This window comes from Lathamus discolor, chromosome 2 (genome assembly GCF_037157495.1).
Source record: "Lathamus discolor isolate bLatDis1 chromosome 2, bLatDis1.hap1, whole genome shotgun sequence".
NCBI lineage: Eukaryota > Metazoa > Chordata > Aves > Psittaciformes > Psittacidae > Lathamus > Lathamus discolor.
Genome location: NC_088885.1, coordinates 97652126 through 97670889, shown reverse-complemented (window position 1 = coordinate 97670889; position 18764 = coordinate 97652126). Strand labels below are relative to the sequence as shown.

The 18764-nt window shown below is 39.8% G+C and overlaps 1 protein-coding gene across 2 annotated transcripts in view; it reads left to right on the top strand.

The window, feature by feature from the left end:
- NR4A3 (nuclear receptor subfamily 4 group A member 3) overlaps window positions 1-17789 on the top strand; it is a 28449-nt gene extending 10660 nt beyond the window's left edge. For both annotated transcript variants that reach the window (XM_065667839.1, XM_065667840.1), the window contains 3 exons: window positions 4509-4708; window positions 5915-6093; window positions 15612-17789. In XM_065667839.1, the coding sequence (XP_065523911.1) occupies window positions 4509-4708; window positions 5915-6093; window positions 15612-15874 (642 nt within the window). In that variant the 3' untranslated portion in view covers window positions 15875-17789. The remainder of the gene's footprint in view (window positions 1-4508; window positions 4709-5914; window positions 6094-15611) is intronic.
- The last annotated feature ends 975 nt before the right edge of the window (window positions 17790-18764 follow it).

Sequence of the window (18764 nt, the reverse complement as noted above, 5' to 3'; positions counted from 1 at the left end):
TGAGGAAAACCAGGATAAAATTCCTTCCCCTTAATGAAAAATTATTAAATCTAAGACTTGAAAAAATACAGCTCTATTCAGGCAACATCTACATTGGCCATTTATCACTTGTTGCTAAGTAATATTCAGTACTAAAATGTATTTGTTTATAATGATATAAAACCTACATTATTCTCTTTTAGACTGTATTTGCATATATAATTTAGCAATTTTAAGCGTGCTGTAACATCTTTTCTTCTTGCTAATCTGTAAATACACAATCATATAATTTCCCTAATTATTATTAAGAATCTAGCTATTCAGTATCTGACAACCTTTTAGGGGGAGAATGCATTAGCCATATTTAGACATATTTTAACTTAACCAGGATGTCTCAGGGGGTCATTCTGTAAATACCGAGGTATGTGATGAGCTGTGCTCTTTGACAGAAATCTGCTGAGTTCCACAGAATTACAAGCATATAGCAGCCCAGGCCATGAAAGCAGTATCTGACCTTATGTATTTATTTATTTGTAGGCATAAAGATCTTTTGCATTTACAAAGAACTGAATGAAAACTGTGTGGTTTTACGTGACTTTTTTCTTTGTCCTTCAGTAATTATTTCTCTTTTAACGAAAACAGACCTGACTGTTGAACAATTCTGTTGGACATTACAGGAAGCATATGATTGACAGTAAATTAATTTCGTCTTGGTAGCTAAAAGGTTAAGCACAATTGTTTGTTAGGACATAGTAATAGCTAGGTTTTGCTTTACAATAAAATATGTAATTGTTGTGCTCAGCACTACTGAAAAGACAAAAATATGCTTAAAGGAATTAATAGATTCTTATTGTTTTTATAAGCTTCATACTTACAGAGGAAAGTTAAGGGAGATCAGGAACAAGTGCTGTGTAAAAACTGAAGTTAACTGAATGAAATATGCTGTAAGCACGCTGCCATGATAAAAAAAAGCCCTTTGAAGCATAATCCTGTACCCGTAAAGACAAACTTCTGGCATGTCCAGCTATGCCGTACCCCTGCTGAGCACCACAAATGGGTAGATCTGGAAATTTGGCTTCGGAGTCAGTCCTAACACTTCTGCAGACGTGACCTTAATGTTTAGCATGGTCTTCATGTTTACAAGCCGTAAAGTCTTTACCGCCTTAAAAGCACTGATAAGAGCTTTGGAGAGGAACTCCTTCCCTCCAAAAACCCCTACACACTCGAAAAGAAAAACCCTAGAAACCAAACCCCAAAACAAATTTACGTAAGCCATGAATTTTAAACCAAACCAGGTTGGAACCGGTTCTGTTCAGAACATGGCTACTTTTTTTTCAGCACTGGTTTTAACTTACCAATCCACAGCAAAGGTATATTTAGGTCCTTGGTTTCAAAAAAGCAATTGCCAGGAAGAGAGTTTGGTTTATGAACTCCTTAAAGGCCAAGGGCCGCAGTCCGGTCTTACACCTGTTTTACTGGTGCAATTCCCCGAGTTTACACTTCCGAGTAAGTGAGATGAGAAACAGACCCTCTATCTTCTTGTCCTTATTCTTGCAGATTAGCCACTGACTTAAATAGAAGTGTTGCCTTTTTGGAGGAGGAGTGCAACATTTAGGTAATAATCCCCCCTCCTTCCCCAGCCACAAAACTAGGCAAAGACTAGGGCTTTCATACAAACAAGCATAGCTTCTCCTCTGTTATTGCTGGGGGTTTGCAGCTGTAGCAGTTGGTGAAGGTCAGATGAAAGCAGGCAAAAAGTAGAGCTAGGTTGTGCTATAAGGCTCTCCAACATCAGGGCTTTCTGTACCTCTTTAGATATACCATGCAAGTTAATGTTGCTTGCTACACATGCAACCCTTTCCTTGAGCAACAGTCAGGTTTCATTTAATTCCCAAAGGATCTCTGAGCAAGGGAGTAAGGCAGAGCTTTGTCTCCTGGCTTTCTCACAGCTTGCTTCCAGTTTGCATAGGGCAGGTTAAGAAATGCAGATTTGTTCCCTTCCCGGCCATGGCTTCCTGACCAAGGGCAGGCTTGCCATCTGTCTTGGTCAAAAGTTAGGTCAAATTTCACCTCTTCTCAATGAAATTATCATGGAAAAACCCACCGGTTTTGGTGCATAAACCAGAACCACACATATTGTTTATGGTTACTTTTATACTGCTAAGTCTGTAACAAGTAAATGATATTTTAGTTTAGCTATTCTTTGTAAGTGCAAACTTTTTGTAGTGAGCAGTGATGTATTAAAGCAGGTAAACATTATACAATTCCATATAACTTTTTACCTTTCTTCTGAAATTGTTCTCATGGGATAAACTGCAACAACAAATACAGGTTATAATTCTTTTAGATGTATTCAATTTAATTAAGTGCCCCATGTGGAATATACCATACTGTAGCATTTACAGTTATGTGACATAATGCTGCATTCAATTTCATTAGAAAACATGAAAACTTTGCCTTACTTTTGCTAAAGGTGTGTTTTATAAATATTTGGGACAAATTAATAACTGGCGTAATTACACTGACTTGGGATAAGTTATATTTAGAATGAATTTAGGGTAGTATTTTTTTTCCTTTGCTTTTCTGTCCTCTTCACTGCTCAAAGGATCAAGCATGTTTCTTGCTTTAACAGTACCTATGGCAAAGCAGGAGTTTCCATCAGCCTGTTTGGTTTCCCTGTGCTGAAAGGAGGACATTATTCAGCTCCTGCCTAGCAAAGCACATCTCCCAGAGCCAGGACGCACACTAGCTTGGCTTGCTCCACAGCTTCATTTTAAGAAGGTCCAGAACATGCAAGGTGTCTGAAAAAGCACATACTCTTTTTCTACCCACTAATCACCCCAGCACATGTTGCTGAGGTCCAGTGCCAGCAGTAGCTAGTTCATGCTGCTCAACTGCTCCATTCTGATGGGGGAGTGAAAATGTAAATGATTCAGCATAAATATTATTCTACCATTGCTCCACTCTGTATTTTGGGCTCTACCTACTTCACTGTGACATGATTCTCCAGAGTAGCTGGGGCAGAATTTGTCTCTGCGTGAACTTTGTAAAGAGGGATTACGCGTTTCACTAGCAGACTAGAGATGTGAGCTGAAGCTTACCATGAGAAACTCATGCAGTTAGCGTTGGGCAAGCAGAACAGAGTCATTCAGGGCCAGCACCAGTACTCCAGATACAGCCAGAGGTTTCTAGGATTGCTCTGGTTCTCCAATCAGTCAGCAACTCTGACACTGTGTACTTCATCCCTTATGTACCAACAGCAACCAGCTCCAAATAGGATGGGCAGAGAGCAGGACACCCACCTGAGAAGTTCTGCTTGCTGTCCCCCTCTCTTTTTCCTGCACAGAGGTGTCTTTTGGGTTGCAGATAGCAATTTGGGTGATATCTGCAGCTTCAGTGGCATGCCTGTAATAAGGTCCCCCGCCCCAGGCTGCCAGCCCACTGATAATGATGGAAAAGAGAGCTGTGTCTTCCTGCTTCCATTCTGGCTTGGGGAGTTGCTAGGGAGGCCTTTAGGCTGATGGAGTGAAGCCCTAGCTGCATGTGGCAAGTTGTTGCCAGAGGGCGTGTACAGTTCTTTCAGCTATGGAGACCACTCAGCCTTTCCTTGACTGAATCCCTGAGAGAGAATGGGTATGAAATCTCTTCCAGAAATAACCCACCAGATGTATGATGGTGAGGAAGCTGTTACAATAAATGCTAAATTACCCAGTTCCTGTTCAGCAAACCAGCAGCACAGAGCTGGAGTAAGCCATGAAAGCTTGTGTTCTATTTTCTGCCAAGGGAGAGAGCAGCAGCAGGGGGGTGACAGGGATCCACTGGTGGGGAAGTAGGAGATAGCAGGGAGGGAGTTGTCAGGGGGTCACGGGGAGGCTGAGCAAACTGGGTCTGTCAAATGGTTGCCTAGAAGAGTTACAGCCATATAAGCAGGATAATAGGTTCTCCTGAACCTTAAATGCTTCTATTTGAAGGGTGAGAGGTATTATGGGGCAGCTTTTTTACTTTGAACCAATTCTGTATTCAAATGAAGCAATGCTGCATGTGTCAGATAAAACATGATTTATCTGACGTGTCTCTATCGCTGTCAGATAAAATGCAATTGCAGAGGTTTTGGAAGAAATCTGTGTTTTGGACACACTGAGAGATATTCGTCAATGGGAAAAGTGTTTAATTGTAGCACGCTAAATAATACTCCTCTTCTAGTGTGATGGAAATTATCCTACCCACCAGGTTTCTGTTTCTGTTTACTAATAGCATACAGGTACTTGTGAAATGTGATGATAATTATTATATTTTATTTATAAATGTTAAACATTTTCTGTACATGTGGAAATATTTTTGCAATGTACATCTGAACAGCAAAATGCCCATAGGTAGCCAAATAGGTAGATAGATATAGACCTATTTACTATGCTTTTGATAATACCAGCTTTGCCACAGAAGAAGATGTTGTTGGGCAAGTAATGAAGTATGTTTCACAGAATGCCCTTAAATGCACATAACGTTGCTTTCTGTGGCTTTCATTTTAGTACTGTTCCACTGATCAGGCTGCTGCAGGCACAGATGCAGAACATGTACAACAGTTCTATAACCTTCTGACTGCCTCCATTGACATAACTAGAGGCTGGGCAGAAAAAATCCCAGGATTTACTGACCTCCCAAAAGAAGATCAGACATTACTCATAGAATCAGCTTTTTTGGAGCTGTTTGTACTAAGACTCTCCATCAGGTAACTATTTATTTCATTTCCTTTTAAGATGATGTGAAAAATCATCCACCTAAATATTTTTAAGGAATAAATATGGTGCTATCTTTGAACATTGTCAGTGGGACCAAAAAAAAAAACAACCCACAGAACATCAGCAATGTCTGTGTCCAAAGGATATGGTGTTTAATTTCTTTTACATTGCAGAAAAAAAACCCCAAAAAACATGATTTAAAAAGAGAACACAGGTCTTGCTAATGTGCTTCTTTTTATTTGATATACCCCATCCTCTTCTTCCATAGTAATCAAAATTGATCCTGAGGTACTATTTGCTTCATACTCATCAGCATAAACTATAGAAAAGCACCTTCAGTGTGAAGGCTTTTTGTTTTTCCCCTCCTTTTGTGCATGCACATCTTTGTCATCCATTTTTGAAAGGGATGAAGAAGATTTAAAATCTTGTTCAGATTGCTTTTCTACTGAATACCAAGTCATTTAATAGAGTGAGATGCTATTTGTCAGTGTAGCATTAGTTAAGACACTTTACCTAAAACACTTTCAGGGACTGAGAAAATTCCAGGCTGGTGATTTGAATTATGCCCTGTTTCCTTAGGTTGAAAGTGACCTTTGCATGCATTTTTATGAGGGGTATTGGGAATGGGGAGGGGAAGGAGAGAGGAGCTTGGCTGTAACATCTATCTTACACACACATTTTCATATAAAAGAGTTTATGGTGTGCTGTGTATTGTGGTCCATTATTGCATGTATTTTCCATTGTTTTTTCCTTATCAATTTTTACCATCTGAAAAATGCAGATGAGAGAAAGTAAATGCTGAGAGGTGCAGAATCTCTTCTTTCTCCATTTTTTATTAGTTTTACATTTCAAAATGCACTTGCTTAGTATTCCTTTGGATCAAACCTACAGTATTTAATGTAAAATGTCTTCTCTGTTTATGCCTTTGGGCAGGACCAAAATCTTAACTAATTAGACAGTCTACACCACATGCTACAGCTAACCTCAGGCTTATAACCCTACCAAGTAAGCAATCACAGGAGCTTGTTTGTTGTACTTTGGCCCCAAGGGAGAAGCATATTGTAAACGTGAATGCCCACATATGTCTCAGGATAATATGCCTTGGATTTTAAATGACAGACACTTCAAAACTGGTTATGCATTTTGCTGTAAAGTAGAAGATGCATTTATAATTTTTTCAATTATTTTTATTTGAGGTCTGATACTGCTGAGGATAAGTTTGTATTCTGCAATGGACTCGTGCTTCATAGACTTCAGTGCCTTCGTGGATTTGGGGAGTGGCTCGACTCTATTAAAGACTTTTCCTTAAACTTAAAGAGCCTTAACCTTGATATCCCAGCCTTAGCAAGTTTATCAGCTCTAACTATGATTACAGGTAAGTGCTCCTTTGTCAATAGAAAGCTTCAGACCATAGTGCTATGCTTTAATGTAGATTCAAGCAATTTCAGTTAATTTAGCTGTATTCAGGGTAAAGTGCGTATGATTTTTAAGTATTGGAATGACCATACTGAAATTGTGGACTAACATTACGCTATCAGATGCCTGCATTAAAATGTAATCTAACTCTATTTCCTCATGGTTTTGTTGTTTTCGCAGAATAGCCTCTAAAAAGCAAAATGCTTCCAAGCAAATTGTGTGTAGCTCCTATGAAAATGTTCAAAATACATGCTGAGTACCAAGAAAAGCCTAATAAAACGACCAGAGCTAGGTCTTCTGTGTAGGAATACTAATATTAAGGTAGCTTGAGAGTTAGTATAGCTCATGTCTCAGCAAGATAGCCAGCCCAGACAGCTGGCAGCTTCACAAGGGCAGACGGGCTGCTTTCATTAGCCCAGCTACTGTAGGCAGTCCATGTACTGCTTTCTTAAGAGAGAAAATTGGAGACAAGTAAGGAAAAAAAATCCTCTTTCACAGTTGTACAAAAGCTTTTGGGTGTGCATGTGATCACATCACCCCTTCTGCCTGCTGGGATGAACAGCAGCAAGAAACTAATGACAAAATCTGCCTGATCTGTCTAGTAAGTACAAAAAAAGGGGGAGCATAACCTTACAAAGTCTAATTTTCCCATTCCTGAAACAACAAAGCTCCTTGAAGTGCACACTGCATACCTTGGGCTTCTTGCAATTGAAGAAGCGTGGCTGATGGAAACAGGGAAGGTCAGGAGTAGGGGTGTCTGACAGCCATACAGTGGAAGTCAGAGAAGCTGTCATCTTTGCAGAGCCTCGCACTCATTGCAGAAGAGCTGGTAGTGTAAAGGTACAACTGTGTCATCAGTGTGAGACAGGGCTCCAGCGTGCCTCGGATGCTATAGCTCCACTGGGGTGGATATTGATTTCCTTTTGCAGTTCAGGCATCCACTAGTTTACAGGCATTGGCCTCAAAATATCAGCTCTAGTCTTCATTTTACCTAGGATGAATTGATGGGATAAAATGCTCAATGGCAAATATAAAAACTAAAATTGGCCAATTCCTGTTGATATCTGATGGGGCCAGGGTTTTGGGTTCAGAGTTTGGTGATACACTTCCTCTCTGCATTTTGGTGAAGGGTTAGGGTAAACATGTAACGTGGTTTTTAAGACAAGTATTTTCTTCTGCAGTTGAAAATGGTACCTTAAGGTCCAGATTCTTGTTTCTTTGATAAAATGCTCAAGTCCAGAATAACTCCTTGCAGTTGCTTTGTTGGGTATGAATAATTTTGAAAATGAGTGATACGTTAAAGTGAGAAAGAACATTGCCAACTTATTTTTTACTCCTATATAGAAACATCCACTGACATGTGTTCATGAATACTCACATATATGTATTATAAATGCAGTTATATATGTGTATGTCTATACAAACCTGTATACATATATAATAGGTATGTGAACGCACTTAGATATCTACAAGTCAAGAACAGGTGCTGTGTCTCTCTGTATATATTTATAAACAGGCATATATGCTCACGTATATGTAGCACATATCATTGAGTTAGATTAGTTATTATATTGTAGATATGTCTTTTTTAGATAGACACAGATAGCTTATTCTTGATTATTTTCCTGGAGACTGAGAGGATGCGGGTCAATGAACAGAACCCACAGCAAGCTAAGTGAATGTGGAACAAGCTATTGTACAGGAAGAAAAGTTACTCTCCTTACAAGCCCCTGCCCTGTTTTAACATGATATTTCTTTGTTCAGTTAGACACTGGTTGCTTGCCCTTACAGGAAGTGTCAAAGTTGTCCAGTGGCTGGCTCAGGTTACCCTAAGATATTTAACAGAAATAGCTTTTAACGGGTAACACCCCACTTTTCTTCCTCTCCTTGATAATAACCCTTTCAGGAGTTGGCTATATTGTGCTGGTCTTCCCAAGTTTCTAATCAAATGGAAGTAACTGTTGCCTTTAAAAGGGGCCCATTTCTGTCCATAAAAGCTTTAAGGTTTTCTGAATTTGTCAGGCTTTTCTTGTTTGGTTTGTGGTTGTTTTTTTTTCACCTGTATGACATGGTACTTAAAATGAATGTCGTTTTCTGCTCATTCTTCTATCTCATGAGGCCAATATATATCTGCTGGTTCGCGCTCTTAAGGACAGAGTATACTTTCAGGCCATCTAAATTAGACTGAAACTCCTGTGTCTAGTGATTTATATTCACAGGTTTCAGTCCTCGAAGAGCAGCTAGCTAGCTAGCTTAGGGACTTAGCCAGAAATTTGCTCATCTGAAAATGGATGCTACTTTATAGCGGTATAAAAAAACCACCAACAACCTGAAAGAGGAAATCAGGTAATTATGGCACAAAATGCTGGTGGGCATAGTTCTTCGGATATGTTCTCAGTGATAGTATATTGAAGTGTATTCAGAAAAGCCTTGAGATTTGCCTCTGTTGTGGCATCCCATGAGAAATGGCTTCTTGTCTTCTCCCTATGGTTTGAGTATAACAAGCCATCTGCTGGTTTTCAGCAAGTCCCACTAAAAGAGAAAAAAATAATAACGATGAATTTTGGAAAGCTAAATCTGTTGAACGTTTTAAGCATTGTTTTGAGGCTTGGCTTAGATATAGGTGGGTTAGCTGCTGTTCTTTATCTCTGGTGAAGGTACTCTTCTCTCCTGTAGTGGACTGTTGAAGGCAACAGGTAGTTAGCAAACCCTGGTTCAAGCCCTTGTGAGTCAGAGCATGAGAGAATTACCTTTTCCAGGAACATGGAGTATCTGACTATTGAGTCGCTGTCTTTTGTGTTGAGACCATTTGACATATTTCATGGGCTGCAGAATAGCTGTTGTATATGATGATGTGGGGATAAGCTGGTGCTCAGAGGGACACCCAAGGCCCAGTCACTGGTCTGATTCCAAATAGAAAGGAATCCTACCATGAATCTCCCATGTCCCAGACGGATATTTATGTCACTGGGCTGCAAGATAGGAAGGAGCAGGAAAATTCTCTTTTATGAGTCTAGTTGTTTGATTTTATTAGCAATACTGCAAAACCAAAATGCTGGCTTGAGCAAGATTTTCCTTATTATTGCACAAAATGCTCCAGTTCCATTTTGTATTAGTCAACTTTTTATGACTTAATGGCTCAACCAAAAAAAGAAGAAAGACAACAATCCCGTGTTCTATAATAGTCATTGCTTGTTTTAATACTGCGCAGCATCTTAGGTAGCACCAAATTCAAGAATTGTCCCTCCAGGGAAGAAAAAATGCTGCTGGGAACGATCTGTTTGTTCTTGATTTCATGAGTGCTGTCCATAGCCCAAACAAAGTTGTCCTCTTAGGAAACAATCCATCTTGTATACTGGTCATTAACAGCATTGCTGAAAGAGAAAACTAAGAGAAGTTGCTACTCTCTTTGGCATGTTCTCTCTCAGTCCTGCAAGGGTGTCAGTGAGAGCTAACATCTCTCTCCCAGTGAAGGAATGTAAAAATTAGCGTTGGGGACTAAAACACATTCCACTGTTCCCAGTGTCCCAAGGTGATGAAGGCTGTTCTCTCATTTAGGGATGTCAAACCAGCTCCCCAGTAACAGCCCCAGTGGTTCCAAAGCCCTTTAACTAACTCTGCTGACTTGTTTGGAGCAGCTAAGCTCTATGTCCTATCTCAATCACAGCTGCAGATCACAGCAGAGGATGCGTGGTTACAGGCAAATATGACCATTCACTCTGTTGAGTAATTTTTAAGAGAATGACAGGAGACCTAGTATCATAATACTTGCTAACTCACTGCTTGCTTTGAGTAAAACTGAAGTATGCACAACATAAAATAAACAGGAAAAGGTTTTGTAATATTTCGCATTGTATAATCCACTAGAAAGCCCATATATTTGTGCATTTTCTGTTTATTTTATGTTTCCTGGGAATTTGCAGCATGTTGCCTAGAAGGAAAAGCGTCCTGTTGGATTGCTGCTGAATTTTCAAGTCCCTTCAGATAGGACATCAGCTTGAAAGAGCACCCAGAATGAAAGAAGTGAAATCTGGTTTATTGTGGGTGGCTTCCAAACGGTTAAACTCTGCAATGCCCCAATACATCTTTTTTTCTTTAAAGTACTCCTTTAGGATCTTCCTCTCTCTGTCTCTCTTCTCTTTTTTTGCTTCCTTCAGCTGGGTAAGAAGGGCTGGACCCAACTTCCTTCAGAGCACATCAGCGGCACTCTAAGCATCAGCCAGATGAAAGTAGTTAGGGAAAAACACATGACACTTTCCCCACATCCCCATGAAAGCAAGAAATGAGTTCTGTCCTGTTCATTGTCTTTTGGCTTACTTATTTTGTTGGGATGTAGACTCTAATGAGCCAAAACATGGAAAAAAAAATGCTGGTCATCTTAGGACAAGGTCTGTCCTTAGCTCCACATGGATGATTTCTATCAGTTTAGTGGGCTGGATGGACCACAAGTGTTCCCTCACAACTACTCCATGTGGGATTAAATAGTGTTGGTGATGACACTTTGCAGAGTAGGCCAGATATTAGCTCAGCCTATTCTTGAAAATGCTTCCTTAACTTCTCAAATGACCATTCCTAATGATGGGGTTTACAGTTTCCCTAACTGGGTGTAAGTACAAAGACTGAGGGTCCAATGCAGATCATCTCAAGGGCGCACTCTAATTTCTGCCTGCTCTAAAACTGCTAGTGTTTTCTTTCTCTCTCTTGTTGATTTGCTTTTCCTCTCAGCCTCTTCCTTTCTCTATCCACATCAAAATATTATTGTTTTGCCCACTTGACACTCTCAGTGGGGTGCTGCTGAGTACAGAGCATTCAAACCCTCATTCAGCCAAAGTTTTTCAGCATATGTTTCATTTTAAATGTGTTACAGACCAACCCAGAACCACTGTATATATTGGGCTTATTCACACTCTTAATGCTTTGTTAGACTGGTACCAGAACATTGAAGCATATTGTGAGGTTTCAATTAATTATGAGTTTGTGTTTGTGTTCCTGCTGTTGGGCTTTCTGTTCCAGTTTACGAACACAATTTTTAGCACCATCAGTCATACTAAGAGAAAGTAATGAGTCCTGTCTGGCTAAAACGGGTCTGGCTGCTGCAGTTCCCTTCTGAACATGAATTCGTTCAACTTCCCTGCGGAAGGGAGGCTCACCTACTCTTCAGCAGCAGTTATCCTTCAGTCCTGTTTCCAGGAGCCTCCAGAGTGGGTGCTTCTTGTGCTGGGTCTACATACATGCAGGTGGCAGACTGGAGGAGTGTAGGAGAGCCAGATATAAAAAAAACCCCAAACCACCCTCCAGATTGCATTGTCTGCCTTCCCCCTGCCACTTTGCTGAGGGAAATACTGTCAGCACCAAAGTGAAGCACTCACTCCTCCTTCTCCACTCCCACCCTTTTGCTGAGGCAAGAACTCTTTCCTTCTACAGCAACCAGCAGCCTCTGTGTTACGCTGTGGTTTTCTTAAAGGAGGGAGCAATCTAATGGTGTCCTGTGTGGTCATTCAGCTCATCTGACTTTTAAGTACCTTGCAGAGCTAACACAGGGCACTTCCAGAAGATTATTCAACCACTCAAAATTGTAATAATCTTCTAAAAATGCCCAGCCTTCCACTGATGTTAGGAGGAGCTCAAGAAGCCTGAGCTCCCAGCTACGGCACCCTTGTGAAGTGCCCGAGAGTGATGCAGGATGAACATGGGCCAGATTACAGCAGGAAAGGAGACTGCTGGATCTGATGAGTTGCAATCTTGCTGTGTAACAGCGTGTGCATGAGACAACCAGGAAGGCAACTGAGCCTTGTGTGTGAGTTATAGAAGAGGAAGAGGATTGTGAAGAGGGAAGAGAAAATCAGGTATCTGTATTGAAACTGAGACAATCAAGATGCCTATTTTAAGTCTGCAGCGTAAATCTGTTGCGTTTCTGATCTGGCTGACACCCCAGAATGAATTAAGGTTAAAACTGACCCACTCTGACAAAGAGCACAGAGGCTCTTTGAGGTACTCATGGTCTTTGAAATCCTTACACTCTTTGAGAGGTGTTTCTTATAAAGGTAGCACTCTGCCCAGCCTTGCATAGTCTGCCCTGTGTCAGGGATTAGGGAAAAAAGGACTAGCACAGCTGGCGAGGGGTTTTCCTGCTCTTTTCCTTTCTTCCTATCAAGTTTTTGCTGATCAGCGTAATTATAGCACAGAACTGCATTTTGGTTCCTGGGAAAGGGAAAAAGGTGTAAAAAACTTGCTGTATTCAGTTTGCCAGGATGAGCTGCTAAGTTTGCAGAGCTTTAGAGGCAAGACTCCTGATGAATCATTTTGACAGGCTTATGGAGAGCATCTTTGCCATAAATCACCATTTTTCTTGAAAAAATCAATGTTCTCCTAAAACACAAGGCTGAGAAATCCTATATTCACTTTACCCATGCCTTTTTAATTATCATTGTGAGAAAGTCTAAATACAATAATATTTACACACTACCTCAATCAGTTAGAGAAAAATCTATCCATTTTGACTAGCTGTCCTTGGGATAAATCTTGGCCTCATCACTCCTGTGTGGATATGAACATCCTGTGGAAGAAGGAGAATGATTAGAGACCATCAGCTTCAGCATCATTGCACATTTACCACAGGTGCCTCATACTGCTCCCTTGAGTTGAGTAAGGTTAAGTAGACTGTGGGTTTTTCTTTGTGCAAACAGAAATGGCCATGTGGAAAAGACAAGAAAATGTGCTTCCTGCTATTTGAGCCCCATTAAATTTAAATCTTTGAGTCAATTAGACCCAGGATTCCCCAAGTCTACCAAAGAGAGGAACAGTTTCTTATACAAGTACATTCCCCAGAAACTTGTTGGATCCCAGCACCAGAGACTGCGTTAACAGTGCCAAGGCATGCAGTGCCCTTTAGTAGCTGAAGGGCTTCTGCGTAGATGGCTTTGACTTCCTACAGGTCCATGAGGGATGCCTTAGGGGTTTGGGACTGGAAACCCCTGAGACCATTCCAGTCATAAGGAATTTCCTTTGTAGAGATTTGCAAGTAGCAAAGGCCATTGCACGGCGATTCATGCAGGAGAGAACAGTTTGAGTTTTCAGAGACTTCTTTGATATTGTAGAACCAGAGAGAAGCTTAAGGATGGAGTATCTCCTAATTCTGGATTTTGTTATGTGAAGTACGGCTACTAATATGATCTTTGCACATCCTGTATTTTGCACTGGCACGTTTCATGGCTAGCCACCAAAGACACGGCTTGTTCAGGAAACCTTCTGAACTTGTCAGTGTGAGACAAAGACTGTGTAGTTCTGGCTGGAAATGTTAACAGTGTTTCTGTACGCTCCAGAGCCAGAGATAATTTTCCATACTCTGCAGCAAAGTACAGACCTACTGAGGCACTGGTTTAAAAATGTGCTCTGCTGATTTGTAGTCAGATTTTTGGATCCATTCTAGTATTTCAGCTCCCTAGACTTAGAAAGGTATCTTCATTTACACAGCCAGGAAACAACCTCAAAACAGATTAAAAGAGGGGAACTGTTCAAAGACTGCAAGATTAATTTAATGTCCTGCAGATTCTCTCAGTAGGCTAGTGGCTGAGGGAAAAAAACCAAACCCTACAGCTTTTCAAACCTGTATAAAATATTTATTTGCCAAGATTTTTAATGGCAGAATCTGCCTAAGTATTTACTCTCAGTGACCTGTATAGTTAAGGCTTGCATGATTACACTACACACCATTTACTGGAAAGGCTTTAAATATTCATTGACTCCTCATGTTTTAATGTAAACAAGGCACTTAGAATACCTAGTGTTTTTAGTTCCTGCGAGGTGAAAAAGATGTCTGAACCAGATGTTACTGCTTGGATGAGTACTGCTCTGAAGCAACAGGGCAGATTGATGGTACTTAAATGATAGACCTTCTGGCCGGAGACATACATGTCTGCACATCTCTGATTCTGATCCCAAACCAGTATTCTTCAGGAGCAAGCTTTGCCTAAGTAAATAAAGTTGAAAGAAGTGTAAAATGGGTGAATATCAGTGGAAAAGCAGACCTTGACATTTCTGACTGCCTTCATTGAATCCCATCTGTTTTATTGGTTTGGCACAAACATCTTGCTAAAGCAGGTAGTAAGGGGAGCCGGTGAGGAGTTTATATGCCCATCTGGGCAAGGCACCACTGTGTGCCTGCTTCTGGAATTAAAGGAAACTGCTTCTGGAAGTAAAGGAAACTGAACTCTTTTCACTGGTCATTAGAGAATGGACAGAGAAAATATCTATTGCTTGCTTCTTCTGGAGTAGAGGAACAAGGTTTGGGAGCACTGGGCACTATAGGGCCCATGGCTGCCAGGGACTGGGGAGACAGCCAGGGAAGGCAGAAAATTTCAGATACACCAAACACGAGAACTGCCACAATTACTCCTCGTCTGCTGCTGTCACTGTTTTTATACATTAAGTTGATTAAAATTGATTTAACCTGCGTTTTCTTTGACAGCCCTATCTGGTATAATTTTATTTCATATGTAAATTATTATGACTTTGTTATGAAGCCAACTCCTACTTAACTGTGAATTTCAAAGTCAAAGTCAAATCAAAGCATCACAAAATTAATTGAGATTATTGGTCTGAAATGGTGTATTGATTTGTCTACTAAATCTGGATAGCAAACAACACAAAATTCTTTCCCTGTGTAGCACTAAAGAGCCTGCTTTCAATGCAGCACAAATCTGATTCATTCTACTTATGCTTAAAGAATCGTTGTAGTATTTTAAACTGGTACTTTAAAAAGGTACCCAGCTACCTTTCCTTTCAGGAATGCCGATTTTTGGTTTTTGTGATGGACAATACAGCAGCCTTTTCTCCTTAGGAATTGCTCAGTCAAAACAAAATAGTTAACTTCCAGGCTTCTTTTATCTTAGACCTTTTAAAGATGAATAAACTAAAAAGCAATGCCTGATCAAAATAACAAAGGGTGATAAGGTGCCTTTAGTTTCTTATAAGAGTGTCTGCAAATTCCTGGTGGAATTCTAGGCTGGGCACTGATGGAGCTGGCTGAGGATATCGATCGCCACTTGAATTCACTGAATAAATAATGGTTGCCATAGTTATTGAGCATTCACAACTGGTGGGGAAGCACGGAAATCTCCAAAACACCTCCTGTGATAGTTTTGCTGGAAAATCACCCAATTAATTCTGTCTCATATCATGAAAATAATGCAAGATACACAGGATGCTTGGACTGCTTGTGCTAGAATTTAAATTGTATTTGAGCATCTCTGCCACCTATTTTAGCAGCTAAAGAGAAAACGGCACTTGTAATCTCTTATTTCATGTGACAGAAAGATTAACGGACATCATATAAGCCCAACTGTTCTGAGAAACGCTATACTTTCAAAGTACTTTTTGCTTTGAGTACCAGAGTATAGATTTGGGTTGCACCAAAGAAAATGAGTTCTCTCGATTTTGGGTAGGGATGCTGATGTGTTTTCTCCTCTGTCTTTGTAGAACGGCATGGATTAAAAGAACCAAAGAAAGTGGAAGAGCTATGCAACAAGATCACAAGCAGTTTGAAAGATCACTTAACTTTCAGTTGCCAAAACAAAGGACAACCGCTCGAGTCCGCAGAGCCGAAGGTACTGGGTGTTCTGGCTGACTTGCGTTCTCTCTGCACACTGGGACTGCAGCGCATCTTTTACCTGAAACTGGAAGATTTGGTGCCAGCTCCTTCCATTATCGACAGGCTGTTTCTGGACACCTTACCCTTCTGAGTCTAGCCACCCTCCGGAAAGGCAGATGCCCACCAGAGCAGGCAAACAGATCATGACTTACAGCTAACATTTCTGCCCTCACTTAACAGAAAAGCAGCTCCGAGTCTAAAATGAGGTCTTTTCTGGCGCTTTGTCCTTACAACCTGAGGCCTGAAACTTACTGGCTTACTGTTTTGGGGTTGTGTTCTTTGTTTTCTTTTGTGTGATTTGGGTTTTTTAAATGGCTAATGTGGCACTTTTGGACAATGCTATCCCAGCAGCAGTAAAAGGTTAACATGACTGTTTTAAATCTGTTGTTTAACACCTCATGGTGTATGAGGAGTAATTGTAGAAGCTGTATTTGAAAACAAGAACAGCGAATAGTTGTTTGCCAGGGTAGTATGTGTTTTGTGAGAATACCTTTAGCATACTTCCTGCATCAAGGGCACATACATCAGCACAATCGAAACAGAAATTCACTTTTTTAGCAGAGTACATTCAATTGAACATTTCATACAAATCAAATATAGCAAAATGACAATGGCTGTTAGCTCCCATGTTCAAGTGCAATTTTTTAAAGTGCTGTCTTACTAAGTCTCGTTTATTAACTAATTTATTTTACTATCAAAACAAACGGAAGAAATCAAGTGAGAAAATTTACATGCACTAACTTACCTGACAGAGTTTTCCAAACTTGATTCCATGTAGCGCGACTTATTGACAAATGTATGTGGAAGACACGGGAGCAATTGTGGCTCAGTTGTTCCCTAGCTAAGGAAATCCGAGTAAGCAGTGATTGGAGCATACAGGGTCAGCATCAGGGATAGTTCAGTTTTAGACTTCTAACACAAGCGACTAGTTAGTAAACAGACAGAAGATGGTTTTCAAGAACAAGCAAGTCTTGTAAAATAGTATGAATGTAAGTGCTAGGAAGGATATAGTGGGCTGCGTTTAAACATTCCGTGTTCGTACTCCTTTTTGTATGTTTATACTGTTGATGCCATATTAATATGAAATAATTTGTTGCATAGTGTCTTTATTTGTATAAATGTTTGTATGCATGGTATATTGTAATGGCTTTGCCTGTATTTATTGCAATGACTGCCAGCTCATGGGAGCCCTGTTACACATGATAACTAAATGGGGTGTTCACACTGACTCAGATACGCCAGTTGGAAAACTATATACATATATATAATGTGTATATATATATATGTATATACCTATATTTGTGTGCGTGTGTGTGTGCGCGTGTCTTTTTATTAACCATTTGTATATAAAATATCTGTCCAATCACAAGCAGAGTTATTTTACAGTTTATTTGCAGTGACTTCTAAGGCAGTACTGTTTAGCACTTTGATATTAAAATCTTGCTCCTGTTTTGCTAAATTCAAATACTATTTAAAAAGTTTAGTTCTAAAAAAAACTTTATATGCACTGTATGAAGTCAAAATTTTGTTGGTCATTTTGCTAAGGAAATTTTTGAATGTCAACCTGATGTCACTGTATCTTTTGTTAGCTTTAAACATTCTAGCTTTTGTCTTTTTTTAAACTATGCTGTTTATATGGAAAATTAAATTATACAATCAAACAGATGCCAAATGAATTGCCTAATTGCTGCAAAGGATAACCCAGATATCGAGTCACTGTATGGTTTTCAGATAGTAATCTGGTATTTTATCACTTACTATGTTTGGATGTGCTTTTATGAAAAAATTATTCTTATATCAAGATTTATAGTAGTGTCAATAGGGAAACAGACTTCTAATCACTATAGTTAATATTTCCGGTTTACCTGCAGATAATATTTGGAAAAGTATTGCTTTTTGTATTGACTTTTAAGCTTATGTGCAAACATAATAGCATAATTAAATATCAGAGAAGCTAATGTTTCTTGTAGGTTGCTGTAACAAGCCTGACCAGCAAGACAAATATATTTTGACTGAATTTGCTTTTGTATATACTAAATATATATATATACATATATATATATACACTCACACACATGTGCGCATACAAAAACATACCCACGCAAAACCCAAAAGTACGTTCACTTTTGTCTCCTTGTGTAAGACACAAGGTCCCTTGAGAAATGACTTTTATCTAGGGACAAATCCTGCCGGGTGCTGAGCACCAGCCATAGGAGGGCTCGCAGGCGCTACTTGCGAGTGGGCCCTTTCACGCAGAATTTTCAGGCTAATCAGCATAGTACAGCAAAACTGCTTTTCTGTTGAGCAAGGTTTATTTATTTAGTGGGATGTGAGTGGGAGGTAGCAGGTCCAGAGCCCCATGTGAGACTTCACGTAGCCGGTGTCCTCCAGTCTTCCATAGATAGTCTTAACTGTGATACTCTCCCAAGTCATGTCATCCGTGGAACTGTCCCTCATGTCCACTTCAATACACAGATTCATCCTAGAGTACAACCAGCGACAGGTCACAGTGCTAAAAGAAAGAGTTAATGCAGACTAAATCTACTTCTTTTCTTAGAGCTCTCTCAGTGTGAACATGCCTTTGTCTAGGCAGAATTCAGGAATATATCAGGTGTTAAGGGAGAGTGCCTTGCTTTTATTTCAGACAACAGTGTTTCAAGAGTTTCTTCACTCCGCTGACCGCAGTACTTTTTTCTTTTCCTTTTTTCTTTCTTCTTTTTTTTTCTTTTTTGTTTTGTTTTCCTTTTTTTTTTTTTTTTTTTTGTGGTGTTAACCTGTGGGTTGAAAGAAATGCTCTTGTACATATACAATGTAAATTAAAATTATTAAATTGAATAACGTTTTTTCAGAGGCCCCATGTGTGTTGAATAAGTATGCTTAATTCTGTTAACATCTGATGTGATTTTTTTATCATTTATAAAACATTAAAAAAAATTGTCTACTTGAGTCTTGAAAGTGGAAAAATTGGTGAAGCATGCTTA